The sequence below is a fragment of the Pelodiscus sinensis genome, chromosome 3 (assembly GCF_052426305.1).
Source record: "Pelodiscus sinensis isolate ZL-2025 chromosome 3, ASM5242630v1, whole genome shotgun sequence".
In the NCBI taxonomy this organism is placed as follows: domain Eukaryota; kingdom Metazoa; phylum Chordata; order Testudines; family Trionychidae; genus Pelodiscus; species Pelodiscus sinensis.
Genome location: NC_143054.1, coordinates 94,396,740 through 94,413,925, shown reverse-complemented (window position 1 = coordinate 94,413,925; position 17,186 = coordinate 94,396,740). Strand labels below are relative to the sequence as shown.

General features: G+C 41.5%; 1 protein-coding gene across 4 annotated transcripts in view; it reads right to left on the bottom strand.

Moving 5' to 3' along the window:
• Positions 1–12,558, bottom strand: part of L3MBTL3 (L3MBTL histone methyl-lysine binding protein 3) — a 159,604-nt gene extending 147,046 nt beyond the window's left edge. For 2 of the 4 annotated variants that reach the window (XM_006118582.4, XM_006118587.4), the window contains exon 1: positions 66–212. Coding sequence is in view for 1 of the 4 variants with exons in the window: in XM_089777252.1 (XP_089633378.1) it covers positions 52–143 (92 nt within the window). In the remaining 3 variants the exon portion in view is untranslated. Of the gene's footprint in view, positions 1–51; positions 213–12,402 lie in introns of those variants that run through there. The other 2 variants (XM_075924145.2, XM_089777252.1) reach the window with 2 other exon arrangements.
• Between the last annotated feature and the right edge of the window lie 4,628 nt (positions 12,559–17,186).

Here is a 17,186-nt window from a genome sequence, read left to right as displayed (position 1 = left end):
CCAGCCGTTTGCATTGCACCGCCCTAAAGGGGTTACAGATTAGATCAGAACCAGCCGCTTCTTACCCCCCCAATCTCTCTCTTTCTCCGTCTCTCGAGTAGTCCTGACAAATATGGTCCAGGGCTGCGGGCACAAGTGAGCATGCGCCCGTGGAGTCAGGGCTGGGGAAAGGGGAAACTGCTGCTGCTGCCGCTGCCGCCGGGGTGTCTCATTCTTCCTCCCCTCGCTCTAGCTGCCGCTGCGTCTGAGCCTCCGGGAAGCAGCAGCAGGAGCAGCAATAATCAGTGTTACCAAAAATACAGCCACAAACAACAGCTACAGCTTAGGTGCATCATCTCCACTGATTTAATGCCAACGTTGAAGGAATAATAAGGAGAAAAATGCAGCAGCCGTTTACTATTTTTAGGTTTGGGATATCTTTAAACATTACTTTTCTTTACAGGGGAGGATCAAATAGTAATAAGTCCCATCAGGTACTATTAAATCTGTGCAGATTGTAGTAGGAGTCTGGAAAAAGAAACGTTTGTATATATAGGAATATTCCTGCATAGGAAAAACACACAATAACTATAGAAGTAGGTGAAGCATGGGTACCACCATGACAATAATTATGATCCTGATCTTGCAAGCTGTTCTATGCAAGCAGACCTTCACATTAAATAGGGACACTCGATATAAGTTCGAGGGGGGTCTGCCCCATCTAGCTGAGCACAGGATCAGTACCTATATTTTGTTAGATAAAAATATTGTTCGTGCATTGCTAAAATCTTCAATAATAAAGGGACTTTATTTAGCTTGACATCTAATTAATTTATACATTTACAAAATAATTTCAGGTATCACAGTTGCATGATCACCCTTGTCAACTTCTGTAAATTCATTAGTACAACATCCTATTTTTTACCAATAACTTTCTCTCCCTTATTGAGGTACAAAAAGGACAAAAAAAGCTGACAATTAAAAGCCCCTAATCAGCTAGCACAGACCCCTGCACCCAAATGGAGTCCTAGCCTGGAAAAACCCATTGAATTCAATGCAGCAGTATATGGGAATAAAGCCGAATTAACTGTACAGGGCAAATGAAATTGACTGTACGCAGAGTGTTCTCAAATGTACAAAGTAAACAAACTAAAAAAAAAGACAAAACAATCATTGCAGTTTTAGGGTCCAACAATAAGAATTTTCAGACAGAAGATTTACTTTTTTCTTTGCATTTGAAAAAAGTAATCAAAAGTGATTTTTCAGCTTTTAATATTTTTTTCCATTATTCTTGTATACATAATGTCTATACGTTTTCAGATTTAGCATTTTGTGATTCTTTTTGCTCATCTTTCCAATGACCCACACTAAAAAATGACCATGGTCCTGTAATTTGAAAATGCAAATAAAGTCATTGGCAGCATCAGGACCTAGTGATCACAACACATAATGAACAGAAATAAATATTTCAAGTGGATGACAAATCTCAGCACTAAACATTAACAACAATAAATTACTGCATGACAACAAATGCCTATCCATGATGGTCAAGGACATCTAGTTACAAGGTCTAAACAAAAAGCAAATAAAAATAATAAAAGGCCATGGTTATTATAAATGGAATTTATTATATATGTATTGAAGTAGGGCTCTGAAGGCCCAATGAAGAGTGAGATTCTATTGTTCTGGGCACCATACACATGCATAACAGTACACGGTTGTTGTCAGGAAAAAGAGCTCTTTCAATCTGGGCCCCCATTCACCAAACTATTTCTTTAAGAATATACATAACATGGGGCTACTCTCGTGCTGGAAGTTATGCACATGCTGAAGTACCATGGTGAATAAGGTTCTTACCATGGCTCCATCCCGCAGTCAATCACTTATACATTTGTTTACTATCATGGGTAGAAGTAAATGATGGAAGTAAAGTCAAGCCCATGCACATTTGCTGTACTGGGACACCAATATGGCACATAACAACTGAGACACATGGCTGACATTTCTTATAGCTGTTTAGGCCAGATACTCTGCACAGGAATCAATTCCACTAAACAAACATATAATAAGGAACTAATTACAGAAAACACATTAGCTTACTTAGATAACTGACATACTTTAATACAATAGAATTGAACTAGTATAGAAAACAGATCCAAAAAGAAGTAAATAATAAATAATAATAATAATTTTTACTTTAATACAGTGAAGTGTGAAGAACCGAAATTTTCAAAAATACAGAGTACCCATAGTTAAGGCTATGATTTTGTCATAGTAATTTTTAGTAAAAAGCCATGGACTGTTCACAGACAATAAGCACAAATTCATGGAAGCTCATCATGTTCTGTTGTGACTTTTTACTAAAAATAACTCTGACAAAATAGGGAGTGAAGGGATCCACTACCCACCTGCTGCACTCACAGAGGCTAGGAGCTACAGGCCCCCACTGCCCACAGAGGCTCAGAGCATCGGGACTGGCTGCTGAGAACTACTGGGATCACCTACTGCCCTTGGGGTTGTGGGGTCCATTGTCACCTATGAGTAGCTGTGAGTGCACGGGTCTGCAGAGCTCCAAAGGCCACCTGCCACCCATGTGGCTGGGTGCTCTGGGAGGTCCCCACTACCCACAGTGGCTCAGAACTCCAGGGCCCCTCTCTGTCTGCTGAGCTTCCAGGGCCACCTGCTGCCCGAAGAGCTCTGGAGGCCACCTACTGGCTGAAACAGCTCAGAGCTCCCAGGTCATCTGGTGCCCTCAATGGCTGGGAGCTCCAGGAGTCACCTGTGGCACTTTGGACCTCCAGTGTTTGGAATTCCAAGCTGCTGGAGAGCCTACCCATCACTTGTGTGGGCTGGGAGCAGGGGGGAGGGGGCTGCCACAGCTAGAAGCTGTGGTGCTTCTGCAACAGAGCTCTGGCACCTACAGCTGTGAGACTGAGCAGAAAATGTCACGGGGGTCTTTGGAAGTCATGGATTCTGTGACCTCTATGACAATCATAGCCTTACCCAGAATTCCAGCTGGAGTCATTGGACACTCCTCTGAAAATCGTTCCCAGTGTTATCTAGATGTAGGCAAGTACATACCAAATTAGATTTTTCACTAAGTTTTAAATTAGGTGGATCCTTCAGAAAATACCACATTTTAAACGTAATAGAATTCTATACTATTTAAACTAGTGCATAGGTCATTCCACATGAATTGTTTTTTTCTATCACTTTGGTTTTCCCTCATATGCTATATCATAGTGGTGTTTTTCTTACTAAGCTGAGTAAGGAATATGCATCATAAGGTACTCAATACATTTCATCTATGTTTGAAATATTTTGCCTCTTTTTCCTTTGAAGATTGAAAAAAGGAAACTTCAGTAATATTTCTAAGAATTTCTGTTGCATTCTAATCTAACTCACTAATATAAAAGATAGATTTCACTAGTTTTAAAAAGTGTGTTCATTAAGTTTAAACATTTTTCAAAATATTAATATTGGTGAGTTTGAAAACTATGCATATCATTATTTTGAAGTTAGAATTGAAAACCAAATACTTAAACTTGAATCTAAAAATTTAATCACAGAAAATACCTTGCCTCGGCAGTTTTTATTAGACATCTGTTTGATTAGAGAAAAAAGAATTACAGCTTAACTAAGTTTCTTGTTTCTTCTCTTTTTCCATCTTTCCCAAATTCCTATTCTGGCAATCCTACACATTTTCAGAAACAAAATAATGGGTTAATTATATACTGTAAGCAACAATATATTATTTAACTGTGTTCTTGTAACATTACCATTTTTATAACATAAGTACAGATAGCTATACTGTAGAAAACATTGCCACTTCAGCTGGCACTTTTGTTGGCAGATGTTAAGATGAAATGCCAAGGATTGAATAGGCACTGAAATACATTGGTGTGGTTCTTCTAAGTCATAATTAAGGTACATTGATTGTATAGTATGTGAGAAATTTGAATTTTCTAGTAGCTTTCTTCACCTTCTGAAATAAAAAATTATCTCCAATGCTGTCCAAGAACTTCTTGGATAATCTGTTCCCTGCTGTATCATTTTCCAACAGAGGTCTGGATAGCTGAAGTCCCCCATCACCACCAACGCATGTGCTGTGGTTGATTTTTTTTTTTTTTTAAACCTCATCCACCTCTTCTTCCTGGCTAGGTGGTCATGCTCTTTTCACAGGTGTAAAGAGAATAGGCACATACTACACACAAGCAGTGTTTATAAAGGCAACCACTCATCTCCCTGGTTTTTTACCCTATTGGGAAAAGATACTGGCCCTTTACTTCTTTAATCTGAGGGCTTCCCTTCAGCTGCATATGAGGCAGCAGAGCATGACACTAACAGATTTTCTCAAACTGTCACCTGAAAATCACTAGTTACTTTTGAAAATATAGGATTATATATTTAAATACGTGAAAGGAAGGCATTTTTATAAGACAGCACAGGGACAAACAGTATTCTTAAGGGTGCAGCTGCATTAATAAAGGCTCTGTCTTACAGTTCTTGCTTAACAAAAATTCACTGTCATTTGTGACAAATGGGGAGGGGTGCTCTTTCCCCCATTTTCCCCTGGAATGCTTTTTTCCAATAATTAAATACAAATATTTTATTTTAAGAAGGCTGTTGGTAATTATATCACTGGTCACAGGCAGGAGCATCCCTAGATGAGCTGCAGGTAACTGGCGCCCTAGATGAAATGCGCAATCAGCGTGCGATCGGTGCCCCCCGCCTCCAAAGCCCTCAACGGCCGTTTGTGTTGGCGCCCTAGGCAACCAACTAGTTCGCCTGTATTGGCGGGCCGCCACTGGTCACAGGTTGCCAAAGAGAGAAAATGCGAGTGCCCAAACATAGTTGCACCGTTAGGGTGATAAGTGTCTGGTATATATGAGACACTGTCCCCACATCTCAGACTAAGCGTGAAAGAATCATAAGATGCCACCTCAAGATGAATATAGACAAGAGACTGAGGGTACTAACAAAAGGGCCAACCCATAATCATGACAAAGCTGAATAAAGATTTGCTTGAAATTAATAGTACTTTTGCTTCTGTAAGGATTGCAGAATTGGAATCACAGCAAGACAGGTATCCACTGAGACTGCAAAATGTGTTTTATATGAAGAATAGAGAGAAAATATGCTCTGTTAGATATTAAATCCAGCACCCAATATAGCACAACAGGAAGCACTTCCCCTCCTTGTTAACATTCTTCCAGTAATGTCATGTCACATCCATACGCAGAAGTAACATTCCGCTAGCATCTGACAGGCAGTAAACAAAGAACCCTAATGGGATATGTTTCCTCTGCCTCCTCTATACTGGCTATTCAAAATGGGTGAAAATTAACTACAGTTGCCACCAACTCTGAGTCATCAGGTTTTGTGCAGGAAACTCTTAAGAATTCTTCAGGCTAGAATAGTGGCTGTTCCTCTGTATTTCCTGCAATGGAATAGAGTGGACACGCCAGGGATGAAATACTGGCTCTAATGAAGTCAATGAAAGTTTTGTTATTGACTTCAGTTGGAACAGACCTTTCCTGGCAAGGAAACTTTTCACCAATCTACTGCATAAGGATGAAATCTGGTTAAAATACCATCCAGTATTTCGATTATGATAAGCAGTGTGAAGTAGTGATCTTAAACACTAGAAATTAACTTCCAATGAGGCAGCTTAATTGTATTCATCTTGCTACAGTGGTCAAGGGGGACTAATACATTCTCGTGGAGAATTCAGTCTCCTTTTACCACACCTACCTAAATAAAGCTGCCTTAGATGTATTACTGTAATCCCATAGTGATCAAGTTAGGGTACTACTATGCTCAATGTTTAATATGCACATAATAGCCGGTTTCATTATGTTATGTTACTCTACTTTATAATTTACCAAGAAAGTAATAGCCAGTGAAAACAGAACTGTTACATAATAAGTGTTCAAGTGGCGCTGAACTCTTGAAAAGATCACTATTAAAAATTAGGTTAAGTGATCTGTATCACATTTCACTTAAATTCCGCATAAAAAACCCCTGGTTTCTGAACAATATCTCAGAGCTGGATTCTTGTGCAAAATTAAAATTCTCTGGAAGCTTCCAAGTAAATTGGTCAAGAACTGTAGGATTTGATTGAATACAAAAATGAAAAACACAGCTATTGTGGTACTGCATTGTTCAGCTGGATATATCTAATCTATTTCACTTGGTCTCCAGATTTTAATGTTCAGTAGATATTTGTACTGACCATGCATACATTAGTCATAGCTGGAGGCTTTGGCAAATGGTCAGGGCACAATTAGGATTGTAAGCACCCGGGAAAGCATGAAAGAGGGTTTAGGTCTTTAGCATCCAAGAGATGGTTGAGGTATTTGGCACCAAGTATAGGATATATTTCTCCTCTTTTCCCTTATGAGAAGATGTGCAAGAGACTTGTAATTATGGTGGAACCTTGAATGCACCTGGAACACTGTGCACATGTTGATTTGTTAGTCACATGAGCAATCTCATTAAGTCAAGTTGACTACTTGTGAGTAGTCACAAGCACATGCTTGTGGGTCTGGGGACTTAGTTTCTAACCTAGCAATCTACACCACAAACCAGCCTCCAAAATGGTGATGTTCTCTACCCACCCAAAACTTCTGCTTTGACAGGCATAAGAAGGGGGACACTCCAAGCATCCATTCAGGGAATAAAGGATATAAGTCAAATGTGTCTGAATGAGTAAGTAAAGTTTGAAATTATAGTGGGTTTAAATATATAAAAATGCTGGAATAATTTTTTTCATGTCTCAGGAAAATATTTGCTTCCCTCAACAGACTATAAATCAAGATACAGCTCAGAATAGATGATGTTTTAGCTGCACTATAAAAGCTCGCTTAAAAAGAGGCTAGCCCACATGTATAGTGCCAGGATCGCACTAAAATAAAACAGTATTTTCATAAATCAGAAGGGCTCTACAGGATAGTTTTTATATAAGAACCCCATATAATATGAGATCTGTAATGTGGATGGATCTCTGACAGTTTACATGTGTAAATGCCAGATAACAGCCTTTACATCAACTTTTTGCTCTTCTCGTACAATACCACCTACAAAATAGACTGATTTCCAGCTTTCATAAAATCATAGAATACTAGAACTGGAAGGGGCCTTGAGAGATCATCAAGTTCAGTTCCCTGCCCTCATGGCAGGACCAAGCACGGACTATATCATCCCTGATAGATGTCTGTCTAACCTGCTCTTAAATATCTCCAGTGATTGAGATTCCACAACCTCTCTAGGCAATTTATTCCAGTGTTTAACCACCCTGACAATTAGGACGTTTTTCCTAATGTCCAGCCTAAACCTCCCTTGCTGCAGTTTTTCCTAATGTCCAGCCTAAACCTCCCTTGCCCATAGCTTCTTGTCCTATCAACAATTTTCTCCTCTCCTCCCTGTGACACCCTTTTAGATTCCTGAAAACCGCTATCATGTCCACTCTCGGTCTTCTCTTTTCCAAACTAAACAAGCTCAATTCCTTCAGCCTTGCTTCATAGCTTGAATATTATTACCTGCATTTTCATTGGAAGAGCCCATGAAAGGGAGCATGGTTTAACCAAAAGTGGGAACATAGAATAGCAAAAGTCCAGTCTGAATTAGTTCTGATCACAAGCCATTTCTGAAATAAACTCTAATATTGCACGCTTTTATGTATGTTGTTATATGTCAGGGCATAGCTCTAGAAGACACTTTTCTGCACACTTTGGGAAATCTGCACTGGGGAAGTTACACCGTCCTAGATAGACTGGCTGAGGATAAGTGTATAGTCATGTTACATGCTCAGTTAAAATTTAAACCAGAGGTAGTAAGTATATGTATTGGTTTCTCTAGAGGAACTCTTGCCTCTATCCTTGTGCATATTTTAAAGTCTGCAGGTGTCCTTAAGTAAGTCCCTGTTGTCATTATACATTACAACCAATTAAAGCTCCAGTTCATTGAAAAGCTGAAGGGTAAATACTGCAAGGTGGCGAAGTGGGACTTGAGGGCACCCTGTGCTTCTTTAGACACAGTCTTTAGAGACTTAAACACTATTACATATGTTCACAAGCCAACTAACAAATGTTCATAACTCAGTCAAATCAGAACTAATTTCTCCCAGATGAAGGCTATGTCCTGCTCCTCAGTGATAGCTATTTCTATGCCAATTTTTGCTTTTTAAAACCTCAGCCACATTGGCTATAGCGGTGCAGGTTAAAAAAATAGGAAGAATTATTTTGTAATGGAAAAGTATTTTTCTGCTCATTCTCTCCAAAGATAAATGGAAATCAATTTTGGCAGAGAGTAAGCATGGAAAATTTCAGACACAAAGTATTTCAGTAAGTTACGAGTGACTGAAAAATAGGGTATTAGAATGGAAACTGCTACATAACCTTAATTTCACTTGCTGCCTTGTTTCTCCTGATATAATCTATCTAGCTATCTATTAGAGATTTGGGTGACTGTGAGTCCATCTGTCTGTCGGCAAGTTTGTTGAAGAACTCCTCCTAAACCGTAAAAGCTAGACCCATCAAATTTGGTTTGCATCTTCTTCTTAGCCTAACTTAGGGTACGTCTAGACTACAGGCTTTTGTCGACAGAAGTTTTGTCGACAGTATCTGTCGATAAAACTTCTGTCGACAAAGAGCGTCTAGACACATTCAGTTCTGTCGACAAAGCAAGCTGATTTGTCGACAAAACCCTGTAGTCTAGACACAACCCTACATGCAATAACACCTTCTGTCGACAGAACTCTGTTGACAAAAGGCGTTATGCCTCGTAAAATGAGGTTTACCAGCGTCGACAAAACTGCTGAGTTCTGTCGACGTTATGTCGACAGAACTCAGCGGTAGTGTAGACGCAGGTATAGTTTTGTCGACAAAAGTCCACTTTTGTCGACAAAACTCTGTAGTCTAGACACACCCTTAAAGCAAGATCAGGGTTTGGTTGTGCCAAGAAAACAGGATTTGCCTGGAATTCTATTGTTTTCTGAGCCATGGAAAGGGAAGGGGCTGATCAGAGAGGAGATCCTGCACAGTGACCAGTGGGGACAGTGAGCATGGGGGACACTGCACTATAATGACCACAGGCTGCAGTTACACTAGGAAGAGTGTGGACAGCTGGGGATGGGGCTCGCCATCTCCAAGTTCCTCCCCCGCAGCCTTCAGCCTCTGTGCCAGACTAGGCTATGTCTACACTGGCAGTTTCTTGCACAAGGGTTCTCGTGCAAGAACTCTTGCGCAAGAAAATGTCCACACTGCCATGTAGGAGATGTGCTTTTGCGCAAGAGTATCTATGGCAGTGTGGACACTCTCTTGCACAAGAAAGCTCTGATGGCCATTTTAGCCATAGGGGTTTCTTGTGCAAGAAATCCCTGCCGAGCGTCCACACTGGCCGCTTGCGCAAGAGCTCCTGTGCAAGAGGGCTTACACCTGTTAAAAAAGAGCATAGCTCTTGTGCAAGGAGACCTCTCTTACCACGCCGTACTGTAAATATCCTTGCGCAAGAGCGGGCAGGCAGTGTGGACGCTCTGCGGATTTTTGCACAAGAATGGCCGTACTTGCGCAAGAAGCTGCGAATGTAGACATAACCTGGAGGGGGAAGTCCCATTGGCCTCATCACTGCAGTCCCCCATGGAAGCACTGCAAGGGCCAGGCAGCACACAGCCGCACTGCGGGAGCCACAGCCCACCTAACCATTGCAGCTGTGCCCAACCAGCCTGCACAGCCCCCCCCCCCCTTAGACTCCCAGCCCAGGCAGTGCTGTGGGTGACCGGCCCGTGTGGGTTCTCCGCAGACCCTGAAGCCTGGAGTACACCCCCGGAGCCAGCTTGCGCTCCCCTCCCTTGGCCGAAGGAATGCTGTCGGGAGGACTGCCCTCCTGGACAGCCTAGACCTGGGCAACAGCAGGTAAGTCTTTTCGTAGTCTACAATATATCAGCACATGCTTATTGAAAGACACGTGCTCAGATCTTGGTTGACTAAACACTCTATTGTCTAACAGAATAAGTACTGCATAGAAAGGGCAATGCAAATTTCTCACATACTATACAATCAATGTACTTTAATTATGACTTAGAAGAACCACACCAGAGAGATAAACCAGTAGGTGCATTTCAATGCCTATTCAATCCTTGGCATTTCATCTTAACATCTGCCAACAAAAGTGCCAATGGAGTAGTAATGTTTTCTATAGTATGGATATCTGTACTCTGAGGACTACTCCAAGACCATAAGCTCATTTGATACAGGCAACATCGAAAAGTCATTAAATAATACTTTTGCTCACTACTGACCTATCCTAAATTTCAACTAATACCCTTTGGTGATTATCATTATAAGTGAACATTTTAACATTTGGCATGGTAGATCAGATAACACACTATTTTCCTAAAATGAAAGCAGGAAACTGTAGCTAAATTCTGACTTTTAAGCAACTGGCATTCCTTCTCTCCCAGACACAAGGGGTATGTCTACACTGGCGCGATCTTGCACCAAAGCGGCCGCTCTTGCGCAAAAACTTGCTGCCTGTCTACACTGGCCGTGTGTTCTTGTGCAAGTAAACTGACGTTCTACTGTATGAAATCAGGGCTTCTTGTGCAAGAACTATCATGCTCCCACTCAGGAAAAGCCCTTTTGCGCAAGAGGCCAGTGTAGACAGGCAACATGAATTTCTTGCGCAAGAAAGCCCGATGGCTAAAATGGCCATCGGAGCTTTCTTGTGCAAGAGAACATCTACACTGGCACGGATGCTTTTGCTCAAAAGCTTTTGCGCAAAAGCACATGCCAGTGTAGATGCTCTCTTGCGCAAATACATTAACGCAAAAACTCTTGCATTAAAAGTATTTGTGCAAAATCTTGCCAGTGTAGATGTAGCTGCTATGTATTTGTGAGAGACAGCAACACTATAATGGTCTCATGCACAAAGTGGAAGTATAGTTAAAAAAACAAAACATGATTGAGAACAAATATTCAGAAAACACCAAAGTGACTGAGGAGCATAAATCAAATTGAAAATCAGCATAACTGACTTTCAGTGGGGATTAAGCGCCTCGGTGTCTAAATCCCTGTTGAAAATTAGACTTATGCATTGCCATGTTGAGCATGGAAGCATCTAAATACCTTTACAAATATGGGCCTAAGATACATGAAATATATATAAAACCTTATGATGGGGGCAGTGAGTCTGACTTGTAATTTTGGAACTTTGAAGATTATAAATACTGCTTAACTATTTTGAAGATTATATTAGAGTTGTATTTTTATTGTTTTTCATAGATGTTCATTAGGCAACTTATTTTGGATCATAAAGAAGTATGGTATTTGACACTAAGGGTGGTATATAAAATAAAGTAACCGACTCAAAATCTCAAGAATATAGATTTCTAACACTGCCAGCGGAATAATTAGCATTCTCTAGAAATGTTTGCAATGAATAATATACATTTTATACGCTATTAGTTCTAAACGTTTTGTGAAGCCTTGACAGATGTCTAAAAAACAAAGCATTTCAAAATAGTAAAACACTAGAAAGTTTAGCTGTCATTGCCCAGGTCCTTAACTCCATTAATTTTTGTTTTTTGGAAACTAAAACGAAAATGTACATACCGTACTTCATTTAAATCATTGGTCTTGGGTGAGGCTTGGGAGGAGGGATTCAACATGCAGGCTACCTGAGGAAGAGAGGACAACCCCATCCCTCTCTCACCAAAGCTGCTTGAGGCCAGGTGAGAAGTGCCCCTCCTTGGTCACTGCAGCTCCATTGGGCACAGCCAGAGGAAGGGTACATGTCTCCCAGCTGGGGCAGGTCCAGGTACATCTACCACCTGTGCTTCCCAGCCAGAGTGAGAAATGCAGCAAGTGAGCAAGTTCCTGCACAAGAGGGCTTACACCTTGCAGCTGTTTGGGCCCCATGCTCCCCATGCAGCACAGGCCATCCAGAGGGAACAGCCAGCATTACAGCAACAGCGCCGCCCAGAGGGAACAGCCAGCATTTCAGCATTACCGACTCTGACATTGGGCTACTATATATATGATGGTTATTTCTCAACTGTATTCCTGTAAATATACCCAGACACAACACTGAAGTTAGATGCTCTATGAACATGGAAAGAAGTTACTTATCAGTAACTAGTGTTTTTCACAAAAAACTCTTCTCAAAACCACAAATCATTGGTTAACTTGTTTACTGGCTTACGAGCTACAAAACTGTCCAAGAGCATTTTGTTACTAGAGAGGGGGAAAATGTGATTCTTTGAAAGACTATTCCTTTTCACTTTTGATCCTAACCCTTGTACCTCAATTCGTCTGCTAAGTAATTCTGCTTCTCGGACAGATACACTCATCAAGAAAATCCTAGTTCTTAATATTCAAGTTACACAAAATAAGTGCTTCCTAACAAAACAGAGAATATCCCTACCCCTTTTGATAGTCCAAATTGATGCTATTTTGACCATAAGGGTTTGACCCAGTGTGGCAGAATCCCTACTCAGGCCTCTTGGTCTGGGACACCTTCTGGTCCACAAATCAGTCGGAGAGCCTTCTGGTGAAATCACCGATGCTTTTATTGTCAGTTCCCACCATCTTCTATTTACAAAGTTTACAGACAACTTCACCAACTCCTCAATCTACCTGGGAGCACACTTCCTCTGCCTTATATAGCCCTCGCCCAGTGAGGCCCACAGCTGCTTCTAATAGCCCTTCAGGCCTGGGCTTGCTCAGCTGTTTTCCCTCAGCCTCTTTAGCCAGGCTACAGTGGCAGAGCTCTGGCTTAGCCAACAGTCTGTCGCACCCAGCAAGAAGAAAAATCATGAGGTATTATTGCTCCAATCCAAGATATAGTGAACTCTGCTGCTCTTCTAGATGAGCTTTCAGCATATTTATATTGTAATACCCTACAATAACTTGAGAAATAGAATTACACAATATATATTATAGCAACATCCACAATGAGGGGGGAGTTACAAACTGATTGTAGCATATAAATTATCTTATCCAGATGTATTCAAGCTGATTTAGAAGGTGAAAGTTATAGCGTATTGTGCCAAAACAGCTTAATAGTTGGAAATCCTCACCCTCAAAGCTCCGGAACTATATGTTTTACCCATTTGATGATTTCCTGAGCTCTTTGCCCAAAGGAGCTGAAATGGCAGCTTCCCAACTTTGGCTCATCTGAAGCTGACAGCAGAAACTTCCAAAGAACTTGGAGTTGGGTGAGTGTCTAAATTAAAGTAGGCAGGACTGCAGCTTTCTAATGTGTATGTGTGAGTATAACAAATAACAATCACATACAGAATGCAGTAAGTGAATACAAAAGTGGTCTTCTCTTCAGGCCTCAGTAATTCCAGGGGAATGCAAACACATTTGAAAGAGAATTTGCGGATAGAAGCTTGTCACAGTTTTGTTATAAGCAACAAGCACTACGCTGCTCAAAGATTTGGAATCTTAGAAGTATTTTCATGGGAGACAATAATTTGACTGAAAGCCTGGGAGTGAAAATAGAAGAGATAAATCAGACAGGGAACCAGGGGATTGGGAACTCAGACTGACTGGGCAAAGAGACTGAGAAGAAGGAGTTGTGGGGAAAACTGCGATTGGCTTAACAAGCGGATGGGGGAAGAAAGGGAGAGACAGAGTGGATGGGGAAGTTGAAAAGAATGGGGTAAAAGGAGTCAAGCTTGGAGATAGTAGACAGAAGAGTCTATACCCACTGGAAAATACACTCCTGCAGAGTCTGGAAGAGAGCCCATGATTTTTGAGTCTCACATTTATTCCTCAGCTGTGGGGAGGGCAGGTCAGATGATAAGAATGATGGTTTCAGAATTTCTTTTTGGTCATCCAAATAAATAAATATGCACACCTTCTCCTCTCACTAAGTGATTGAGAGTAGGAACTTGAATCTGGTCTCTCATACCCGGAGTGCCTAACCACCGAACTATTGGCTATTCCTGTGTGCCTTTTTCAAAAACAAAACAAAAATTAACCCCCCCCAAATCTAGTAATAAAAATCCATGAAACACACTTACAAAGGGTACATCTAGACTCTGTTCTTTTTTTGAAAGGAGATATGCAAATTTGGTGCTAATTTGCATGTCTTCTTCCGATTGCTTTTTCGAATGCATTTTTTTCCAAAAGTGAAAGCAGTTTAGACTGGGGGATGGGGGTGGGGAGGGGAGGGTTTGAAAGAACCCCCCTTTTTTGAAAGAACCCTGTACACCTTTTGTAAGGAAGGTTTTTTTCAGAAAAGAGGGGGGGTTCTTTCGGAAAAAAAATCCGTCTACATTGCTTTCACTTTTGAAAACAAAAGCTTTTGAAAAAGCAATTGGAAGAAGATATGCAAATTAGCACCAAATTTGCATATCTCCTTTCGAAAAAAGAACGTAGTCTAGAGGTACTCCAAGAAGCATGCTGGTCCACTAGAGGGCAACAACCCACTATTGCTAACAGCTATATGCTTAGGTGAAGCGTCAGAGGGCTGTGGAGTATGTCTAAAGGCACAAATCCTGCTGATGACCCATTGATGTGAGTCAATGTGATGCCACATGATGGAATTTGTTTTTTCAGTACTTTTTTATTTTAAACCTAGGAAATCACATACAAACACAATATTATGGCTTTGGCTACACTGTAGAATTGTATCATAAAAAGCTTTGTTAGCAATCAAAAAGCACTAAAAGAAAATTGGTATTGCGTGTTCACACTATTCTCGGTCTGTTGTCCGAGCGCATCCACACTTGGGGCACTAGGATCAACAGTGAGGAACAGTGTACTGTGGGTAGCTAGGCCTTTGGGGAAGGCAGAGTGAATCTCAGTGCATCATGGATCCAGGCTCAGTATCCCTGGATTGATTGATTTCTGTCCTGGCATTCCATGTGCTTCCATCTCTGGTTTGTAGCATTTTTCCATAGCCTTTGTTGGATGTTTCTCCTACCATCTGTGTGTGAAAGGATGGATCTTGCTTTGCTCTCCAATACTCTGCTAGCTGTCAGTAACACACTGTGAATGGCAGCGCAGTTAGTCATGAAGTTCCTAACTCAACACGAATGCCTGAAGTGCTGTCTGACATGGATAGAAGCAATGGGCATTCATGGAACTGTTGTATATGGAAGACTATTGTGGAGGACCGTTGTTTTGGGGCTTGGTAAACTATCACTGAGAGGTGGGATTGCATTGTCATGCAGGTCTGGGGTGACAGAGTGGCTACAGAATTTTTGGATCCTGTAACTGTGCACAGAGCTCACCACATCCCTGCAGCTGGGTCCACTGATGTGGGAGGCAAAGGGAGCAAATGCCTCAGGGCCCTATAATTCAAAGGGACCCAGGGCTCCTGACTGCCATCACGTCTACTGTGGTTGCAGCTGGAGCCATAGGCCTTTAAGTCGCTGCTGGAGCTCTGGGTGACATGCTTTAGAGCCCCAGGTGGCACACCCCAGATAGCGCTGAGGTGGAGGCCCCATTCCTTCCACCTGAAGCCCTGACCCTTCTGGAAGCACGGAGGTGGCCTTCCCCGCACCTAGACATTCAAATGAGAGCTGCCATCATCATGGAAAAGTGCATGGTGATTGCAGTGCGGAAGCTGGTGACTCCAGACTGCGATCGGTAAGTCATGAATCAGTTTGGAGCCGAGAAGTCTGCCATTGGGGCTGCAATAATGCAAGTGTGCAAGGCCATTAATCATATCCTACTACTAAGGACCATGACTTTTAGCAAGGTTCATGAAATAATGGATGGCTTTACAGAAATATGTTTCCCTAAGTGCATAGGAGTGATGGATGGCATCCATATTCCAATTTTTGCACCAGTGCACCTTGCAAGGGAGTACACCAAAAGGAAGCAGTATGCATGCACTTGTGGATCACTGCAGATGTTCCACAGGCATCAATATGGGAAGGTCTGGAAAGGTGCATGATGCATGTATCTTCGGGGACTCTGATGTGTAGAGAAAGCAACTAGTGAAGACTTTCTTTCCAGACCAAGAAATCACAGTGGAGGATGTTGAAATGCTCATAGTGATCCTGGGAGACCCAGTAAACTCCTTATAGCTATGGTTCATGAAGACTTGCATAGGAAACCTGGATAGCAATAAGGGACGGTTAGACAATAGGCTCAGTAGGTGCAGGATGACCGTAGAACACCTATTTGGCAGATTAAAGGCATGCTAGTGATGCCTTTATCGCAGGTTAGATCCCAATGAGGTTAATATTTCATGGTCACTGTTGTATGTTGCACACTATTTGTAAAGGTAAGGGTGAAAAGTTTGCTCAGGGACGGATTGCTGAGGCAGACTGCCTACCCACTGATTTTGAGCAGCCAGGCTATATAAGGGCAAAACAGAGGGGCAATTGGAATCAGGGTGGCTTTCGGTCAACACTTTGAAACTAAGAAGTTGTAATGTATATTACTATGCTCAGGACTGCAGTGCTTAATTAAATCACGTTTATCTAGGAAGCACTTGTGATTTTTGTAGCCTAGAATTCCGTGAAAGCAAATGATTAAACTGTTTTTCTATGTGTTGCTGCCACCTGCTATCACAATTTGAAGGAAACAAATAAATATTACTTATTCAAAAACTTTACCTTTATTGCACAGGAAACACCAGCCGCGCACACACACGTGCCTGTGCTTGGTGGAAGAGGAGGCCTGACTTTCAGAGTTGTGTGTAACTCCAGCTATCATTTGCACTGTTCCAGCAGCTTTGCAGTGATCTAAGGGGTAGAACATCTGCTGAGTAGATCCTCCATTGTCAGCTGGGAAGATTTGACGTGAGCGCTCTAAGCTGAGTAAATAGGAAGTCGAATTTCAAAAAATTCCCTAGGTTTCAAAAGGGTGCTAGTGGATGGTCATTTACCTCGCTGCAGGGCAGTGGAGTTGGAACTGCTGACCAAAGTGGACATGATGGGCATTGTGTGACGCCTTCTGGAGGCCAATTAAAACAATAAAATCAAGCATGATGTCTACAATAAATACGACACTTTTGCACAAAAAGCACTATATTCTTGTTGAGGTGGCTTTATTTTGTTGCCAAAACTGAAGAATTTTGGCAACAAAAGTGGCATTGTAGTGTGTATATGAGCTGCCTTTTGCAGACAAAACTCTGCAATATAGACAAGGCCAAAAAGACCGTTGTTTATGTTGCAAAGTCAAGAATTTAAAAGTTAGGAAATATCAGAATTAATGTACTTGTATGCATTTGCATACAGTCTT